An 8,554-nucleotide genomic window follows, 5' to 3' on the forward strand; every position below is an offset into this window, starting at 1 on the left:
AACCCCTTGCTTTTTTCTTGAAAAATATCCCCAAAACCTCCCCACCCCATCCCGTTATTTCTAACCAACCCAGAATGTAAGGAAAAATAAGGGCAACACAGAGAGAGATGAATGCTTTACAAACAGAGACCCACAAACACATACAAAAGACAACTGGTCAGGCACTAATTAATTTCCCACCAGAATATGAGGACTAATTTCTTTATTAGTTCTTTGTTTTTTTGCTTTGCTTCCTTTGTGTTTTTCTTTGGTATGTTGGTTTTGCAGTGCATGGCGGTGGCGGTGGAGGTGGTGTCTGCAACTCAACTCTTTTTAGAGCTTGGCTTCAGTTCGTCAAAGCAAGATCTTAAAAATATGTGTGGCTTCATTCTCTGTGGGTCAAAACTTTCATGGCCCTGAAGAGAAAAGAAAGAGAGGGAGAAATATAGAGCAAGGAAACAGAACTGAGGGTATGGGATGGGTGTGAGAGGGACAAAGGAACAGGGAGAGAGAGAGTAGGAGTGGCAGGGAGGGCGACAGAAGGGCAGGAGGAGAAAGAGACAGCAAGAGCGGGAAAGAAAAGAGAAACGAGTGGTGTAAGAATACAGAATACGAACCTTTGACCAATCATAGCTGGAAGCATAAGCAAATATGTTTCCTTGAGCATTGAAGGAACAAGTAGTCAGGGGTTGATCAAACTGTTCGGAATTTTTTAACTTGGTCCGTGCATCTTTATCCCAGAAACTGAACCTTCCATCAGAACCAACAGTGGCTAAAGTACCGTGGACTGGATGGAAAGCAATGCCATTCACCTGCAAATCACAAATACGCATTTATATAGGTGTGTGTATTTTTGCATTCTCTCACAGAATATACTGGAAACGAATGACACCACTTATATGACAGTGACATCAATTTCAAACTATTACACAATGAAACACAAGAAGACACAGGCATACACACGCTCATATATTTCTTAACCCTTTATCATCTAAACTGACCCTATCTGGCCCAAATATGCCTATTTTATATTCAAACCAGCCAGATCCAGCCTATCACACCTACCCATCAATATCATTCTAAAAATATACAATTACATCATTAAAATTTCGAAGCTACAAGATAAACACATGATTAATTAAAAACAATGTGAATAAATAAACATTACATTTGACAGAAGAAGCTGAATGCTAAAAGATTAAACACACACCACTGCTGTGTGTTTGTGTGCAAATGTAAATTAATTTTGAATCACACCCTTAATCTTAAAAAAAGAAAGGATGCATTGAATAAGGAAGTCCTAGAAACATTGAGTTTCAGAAAAGAAAATACATGAGGATGGGACAGCTTCAATCATAGATTTGTAGGTTTACGGTTAAATGACAATAACAGCAACAACAGGATTATAGGAATCTACTCACAGCATAAATATCCTGCATGCCATTTGTGCTTCCATTCAGTCGATGACATTTAAATGTGAAGTTGTCCTTTGGATTGGTCGACTGTACATAGTGGATAGCCACCCTGCCCTCAATGCTGCCAAGGGCAAAGCCCGTTGGTTGGTTACTTTTCTTGTCCATGAATACACTCACACATCGGTGCTAGAAATAGACATAATGGATTGATATGAGAAAGAGATGTAGATAAGATTATATAGGGACAAACAGACAGACAAACATGTCCCACGGGTAGACATTCTTTTCATGAAAGAGTGGAAATGAACAAGATTTGCTTGCTTGAAAGTCACATCAACCACAAACATTACATGATGTCAAGTCAAGGTTACACACTAATGTAACTGACAAAATATCCAATTAATACTTGTAAACAACAAAAATACTCAAAAACTCTGTAGTTAAAAACAAAAAAAAACATTCATCTACCTGGAATTTTAATGGAGAATCTATTTTCCTAAACTCTTGTGGTTGGTTTTCCAGTTGGTATATTATCAAACCTCTTCCAGCTGTTCCTACGACAGCCATTGGATATTTCTGCAAGGAAGAAACAAACAAATTTTAGTTTATTATTATTAATTGGAGAACAGCTGTCAGAACCAACACACCAAAAACAAAAATAACAGAAAATTTGAATTTTATCACAGTATGAGAGACGATTCCTTTTTCATTGTCTTGTTTAATCACTAAAATATTGTAGGTCAATTCCTCCTAAAGACTATCTTACTACCTGAAACAGTTGGTCATCAAGACAGACACATGAGTGCTCCAAATATTTGGCTTCCTTGGAACAGGTCATATTTTCCCAAAGATTCTGTCTCGGGCTTTTCAGGCTCGAAGAACATGAAGAACAAAAACACATGCAACAAAATAATAATCCTTTCTATTCTAGGCACAAGGCCTGAAATTTGTGGGGAGGGGGTCCAGTCAATTAGATCGAATCCAGTATGCAACTGGTACTTAATTTATCAAGTCTGAAAGGAGGAAAGGTAAAGTCGACTTCGGCAGAATTTGAAATCGGAACGTAGCGGCAGACGAAATACTGCTAAGCATTTTGCCTGGCATGCTAACGACTGACAGTTTGCTGCCTTATGCAATGAAACAATTATAATCCTTTTATGATACTTACAACATCAGCACAGTAACATCTTTCAGGCAAGTTAATCACGAGCATAGGGGTTGGACTTCGGGTGTCCCAAAACTGCAAACAGAAATACAACATCACAATATCAGAATTTACTTGTCAAATATTCATACTGCATCAAATGGTCATACCTCAGCTAATATTGATACCTTAGATTGGCTCAGGGTTACAAATTTCTAAGAAAGAGAGAGAGACAGGTTCAAATGACACAAACATAACATCTCCTTTTTAATGTAACCTGGACAGTGAAAGTGCCCAACGAGCAACTTTGTGGCCACCATTCTTAGAGCTGACTACAGCAAGACAGCAGATTGTTTGCCAGGAAGTGTGTGAGATACCAAGAGTTGCCATCCAACCATGTCATTAACTGGGAAACATTATTATCTGGAAGGGTGGACACAAGCATTTTTCAAACATTATGCTCAATAATCAGAAGGACAGTTGAGCTCCAACTGTTGATGAATTCAGGACAATTACAAAGGATTGAGACGTGTGGTATGTCTGTCATCGTGTTTGTTCTATGCAAGTTGTAGCCAATGAATGGCAGCGGTGTCCTGTGTTTGTTGGATTACCTTTAAAGTCTTATCCCAGCTTCCTGTCATCACACAAGAGTAAGATGGGGCCTTGATCCAGTGGACTGTTTTAATAGGTGCATCATGCTGAAAACAAAGAAAAAAAAAAACATCAGTTTAATATTAAGTGTTTAAGTGCAAAATTAGTGAATTTGTTTGGAAATTATAATGATCTTACAAGTGGATCTCATGAATTAGAAGAGAATATGAAGCCTAGGTTTTGTCAGGAGGGAAAAAGAGGAGTTATGAATCAATTGAAGTGACCTCAATACATGACTGGTATTTAAATGCCTGTGAGTATAAATGAAACTAAATACTGTCAGGTGATAATCAGCTCTAACAATGTGATCAATAGATATCTATATTAAGATCAAACCAACTTCACTCTATATCTTATGCCAAATACCACCACCAAATGTTACATACCTGAGCTATTTGAACAGTCTGATTGCTTGCTAAATCCCACATTTTTGCAGTCTTGTCACACGATGCTGTAAACACTTTCGTTCCATCCTGCATTAAAAAGAAAAAAACAAATTTGCAAAATTTTATCAAAACAGAAAAAGGTCTCCAATATCATCATCATCATCATCGTTTAACGTCCACTTTCCATGCTAGCATGGGTTGGACGATTTGACTGAGGACTGGTGAAACCAGATGGCAACACCAGGCTCCAGTCTGATTTGGCAGAGTTTCTACAGCTGGATGCCCTTCCTAACGCCAACCAATATATATATAACAGCTAATTCCCTATTACATAATCAGGTCAATCTAATTAACCTCATATTTTAGGTTAAAAAAAAAATGTTCTAGAAAGAAGACAAGGCTGACTGCTTCAAAAATATATTTAAACTTTTCTTTGTCAATTCAGATTTAGACAAAATTAAATCCCCACCCCACCCCACAGAATTTTTATCCTCTTAATACCAAGCTGCTTGAGAGTGGCTTCCCACAGACTGATTTTAGTAAAACAAAACCTCCAATTTTAACATTTAAACTTAGAATCCAGAAAACAGAGTGGAGGATAGCTCTTAACCCTAGACATACGTACAAAACCAGAAAGAATACTCACATCGCTCCAGTCGGCATCAAGTACAGCACCTGTATGTGTCTGTTGAGCCTTTGGAATGGTTTGGCCATTTGGTTGTACTTCCCAGCACCGAACCTATAAAAATTGGCAATTTAGAATTTGTACATATTGTGTTTGTGTGTATAAAGTTTTGCTTTAGCATAGCAAGACTAAAACCTGGTGTAGAACTCAATATATGTATGTTTCAGAACAAAGATTTATTCAAATACAGAACAGTAACAAGAAAGTAAGATGACAAAGGAATAAACAAGTGTCTTATGTACTGCATTAGCTTACAGCTGTTTCTGCTGTAAGATGCAGTAGACTTAATAGTGGAGTGCCTGAGTAACACTTTTGGAACCACAAATATGAAGAGCAATTTTTCTATTTCTCTCTCTCTCATATATATATATATATATATATATATATATATATATATATATCCACATACACACTCTCTTCTATGTACCAAATTTCATTCATTTAACAATCGGTCAAGTCTATAGTATAACACACTTGTCCACGATGCTACAAAGCTGGAATCGAACTTGAAAGCACATGATTAGGAAACATATTTCTTTATCATACAGTCATACGTGCAACCTTAAGAAAACAGAAAGCGGTGACAACCAACAATCAAAAACTAGATCAGACAGAGACACACAAACTCAACTTGCAATTCACTTGTTTTCCATTCTGTTCTACAAATCTCAGAATTAGAATTCAAAACTCTTTCACTCACATTGTTGTCCCAGCTACCAGCGATGAGGTAGGTGGAGGGTAAAGTGCTTGGACTGAATTTCACCACAGTAACACTATCATCTGGAGGTGAAGTCACCTAAAGACAATGAACAGAAAAAAAAAAAAAAAAAAAAAAAAAAAAAAAATCAGCATATAATAACAAAGGAACAAATTTTTAAAATGCAGAGAAAAATCCAAGGAAACTAAGACGTGGTCTGCTTTGATGGAGTAGATTTATTATCAATGACGATTGCATCATGACCGTCCTGGCTTGTTATTTATCCATGGCTAAGCCCTGATTAAACAGATTTATTACCAAAGATATTTCTATCCTTTTAAGGTATAGTGTATCTAGAACCACATCACTCAAAGTGACCTAGATTTGACTATAATTCCCAGATTGCTGATTAACCATGTAGATGCACCCCTGATCAGTAGATCAGATATGTGAGTCATGCCTTACCTTTAGACATCAATGTCCGAAATAGACAATCACAATCAAAGCCGATTATGACAAGGGAGGGAATTCTGTAAACACACTCCCCTCCCCCCGCCAAATAAGCTTTTTTTTGTACATCATTATTTTTGTCCTTTTTACATATTGGCATGGGTTGGATGAGACACTTTTTGAAGCAGTGTTATGACAGACACACACCCTTCCTCGTGTCAACCCCTTCAGCCCCTTGGTAAAATAACTGTCGTTATTAAGTCAGTGTTTGGAACAAATTAACATGAAATTTTGATGGAAGGTTGTAATTTAGATCAGTTTAAAACTGGTGATTTGTGTCATTGAACAAAGGGGGCTTTTACATGGTCATTTAATCTTCTATAAATGGCCACCTAAGCCCCTTCAAATAAATCACCAGCTTAGAAAAGAGAAGGAAAAACTGACTAATGTAAGCCTAGATACTCCAAGAACAAAACAGGATGGTCACAGTTGAAATAGGTGGGTATCAAAAGTCTATTTGATCAAGATTAACCTAGGGTTAAACAATAACTGGTTGACAATTTTTCTACCATCCTAACCATCAAAGAAATGGAAGACAATTTTGTAACAGCAGATTTACCAACAAGCATAAAAAAAAGACAGTTATATGAACTTTTAACTCTGACGTCAATAGTTTGTATGTCACAACTTGGTCGTCTCGTTTGTTCATTTTGTTTCTCTATACTACCATAAGTTAGATGAGTATATTATTGAGATATTGGCTTATAGACGGATATCCTCACTTATCTGTTATTCCATATGCCTTGACAAGCATAAAGCTAGTGGATAATCTGTTGTCAAGTGACAACAATGTCACTGGTTCTAGTTCACCAATATTTGACACTGCATCATTGTAAACAAACACACACACACATAGGTGCAACCTACCTCAATATCCTTCATTGGATTATAGTTGGCTGTATTTGTTCCCATAAACATGTTGCTTCCATCACCTGTGAAACCGGAAGGAGCTCCAAATATGTTCATTATTTAGAACAACTACAAAGAAAGAAATAACAAAGAAATATATAATAACAACTGAGAAAGTAAGAACAAAAGCGTTTGCTGATGAATTCTAAAAGAATTAAAAGGAGTTTGACTTTTGGAATACTTCTTTAGCCGTTTAGCATTCAGAAAACTTAGTCAAATGTTATGCTTATTTTATTGACATTGTGTTGAAGTAATCATGCTTTGTCTTTTAGCTTCATGATTTCAATGATGATATTGTTTCTTTTTAGAATGACATTGCAGGATAGGCGTGAGGTCAGATCTGTTCAGTTTGAATAGATGTAAAATAAGTAGAATATTTTGGCCGACTATGGCCAGTTTAAATGCTAAAGGGTCAAGTTCTAGCCTCAAAGTTCACAACTTCACTGGCCAGTTGTTTGAGTGTTGGACAAAATGCCTTGTGGAAATTAGCCCCGGCTATTTTCCAGGCACAAGTCCTGCCTCGGTCAACACTGTCTTTAATCTTTTGAGGATCAATAAAAAAAGATACCAACCAAATATTAAGACTGATACAATTGAGTCTCCTCCTCCACCAGATTTCTGGTTAGGTGTCTATATTACAAATCCTCACATCTAATTGTATAAAGTCTTTCGCTCCTGTTTCTATTTTACAAACTTGATCTGCCCCACAGGTTTTGTTAACCCTTGAATCTCAACATTTCATATTCTTGGATGTCTGACTGAAATTTTAACATAATTGCCCTCAGAAGCTAAGTAAAAGAATTATTATTACTGTAATTAAACAATGACACAGAAAAAAAAAAATTCAAAATGTAACAGTTATTACAAAAACTTTAGATACAAAAATTAAGTTCGGTTCAATAAAAACAAGAAGATAATAAAGAATTCTTCTCAAGTAGAGAAAGAAGGGAGGAAGATAACAAAAGCAACAGCTCACAACTTTACACATCCCAGCACATACTGTGAAATACAGATGGGGTGGTCATGGCTAGAATGTCTTTGATCATATGGCTGCTCAGTTAACATTGAGTCTTTGTTCTTATCCATAACAAAATCGCAGACTACAGCATACACGTGATCACAAAAACACTAATTTCACAAAGTAAACAAAGTAATATCACTCGGCACACTGCCTCATGAAGGTCGCTGCTAGCTTTCACTGTGTGTGCAACCATGTGCTGCCATCTGTTGGCGCGTTACACAATTAGTCTGGTAACTTTTTGATACTACCTCATACTAACAAGTTCGAAAATGAAGGACACATTGGATAATACTTAAAAAACAAAGTGGATCTGCTTAATTAGAGCTGAACAACACGTAGTTTATCTCAGTAAAAAGGACTCAAAGATAACAGCCATAACTAAATAATGCAAAAATCTTTTTTCTTTTTCTTGGGTCATTCTGTTGACCAAATAATACCAATTCTCCATAATGACATCATATCGTAAATCTATAAGAGAAAAGTCTGGTCATCTGAAATGACTCCAGAACAGTATTTATCTTATCTCATCCTCGATGGGGATGAAATACAAACTGAAAACTCAGAATCTAAAATGTCTTTGTGCCAGAAGCAATGGACCACTAATGTTACATATCAGACAGTGTTTAATATTATTGCCCATAAGAATTCAAATCCTGCATTCCAATTACGTTTCAGTAAACACACTGATTCTAATCAACAATATTTACTCTCTTGCCAAACCTGGCCATGCGACATGGTGAAAGCGAAATTACAATCTTATAATTAACTAGCAGAAACACTCGGCATTGCCCGGGTTAAAGAGAATAATGAAATCTAAAAACGCCGTCTAGACTACGCAACCCTCAACTGTTAGTAGCTACGATACCATATTTCTACATTAATAACTCTCCAATCCATGCCAGCATGGAACATAGATATTAAGTGGAATGCTAGAAGAAAGTTTTCAACTCATATGTATATAAAGTAAATACACGTAATTCAGAAACACGTTTTTGTGTATCTTATTTCGTAACCAAACAAAGAGGTACAGATTATAAATAATGAAAGGCCAATTTTGGCGATTCATTTGACAGAGGTAGTAGAGAGACAATGCGATGATAAATCTGAGGTTGGATCTTGATAGTTTGGATGAATGCTGCCTCAGTTAAATCTCTTGT

General features: G+C 36.4%; 1 protein-coding gene across 3 annotated transcripts in view; it reads right to left on the minus strand.

Moving 5' to 3' along the window:
• Window positions 1–168: 168 nt before the first annotated feature.
• Window positions 169–8,554, minus strand: part of LOC106880383 (mRNA export factor) — a 16,126-nt gene continuing 7,740 nt past the window's right edge. For all 3 annotated transcript variants that reach the window (XM_014930287.2, XM_014930288.2, XM_052974660.1), the window contains exons 2-11: window positions 6,335–6,445; window positions 4,961–5,056; window positions 4,222–4,314; window positions 3,576–3,662; window positions 3,150–3,236; window positions 2,563–2,634; window positions 1,863–1,970; window positions 1,401–1,580; window positions 597–791; window positions 169–395 (exon numbers count right to left, since the gene is read on the minus strand). In XM_014930287.2, coding sequence (XP_014785773.1) covers window positions 303–395; window positions 597–791; window positions 1,401–1,580; window positions 1,863–1,970; window positions 2,563–2,634; window positions 3,150–3,236; window positions 3,576–3,662; window positions 4,222–4,314; window positions 4,961–5,056; window positions 6,335–6,433 — 1,110 coding nt within the window. In that variant the 5' untranslated portion in view covers window positions 6,434–6,445 and the 3' untranslated portion in view covers window positions 169–302. The remainder of the gene's footprint in view (window positions 396–596; window positions 792–1,400; window positions 1,581–1,862; window positions 1,971–2,562; window positions 2,635–3,149; window positions 3,237–3,575; window positions 3,663–4,221; window positions 4,315–4,960; window positions 5,057–6,334; window positions 6,446–8,554) is intronic.

Source organism: Octopus bimaculoides, chromosome 19, assembly GCF_001194135.2.
Source record: "Octopus bimaculoides isolate UCB-OBI-ISO-001 chromosome 19, ASM119413v2, whole genome shotgun sequence".
NCBI lineage: Eukaryota > Metazoa > Mollusca > Cephalopoda > Octopoda > Octopodidae > Octopus > Octopus bimaculoides.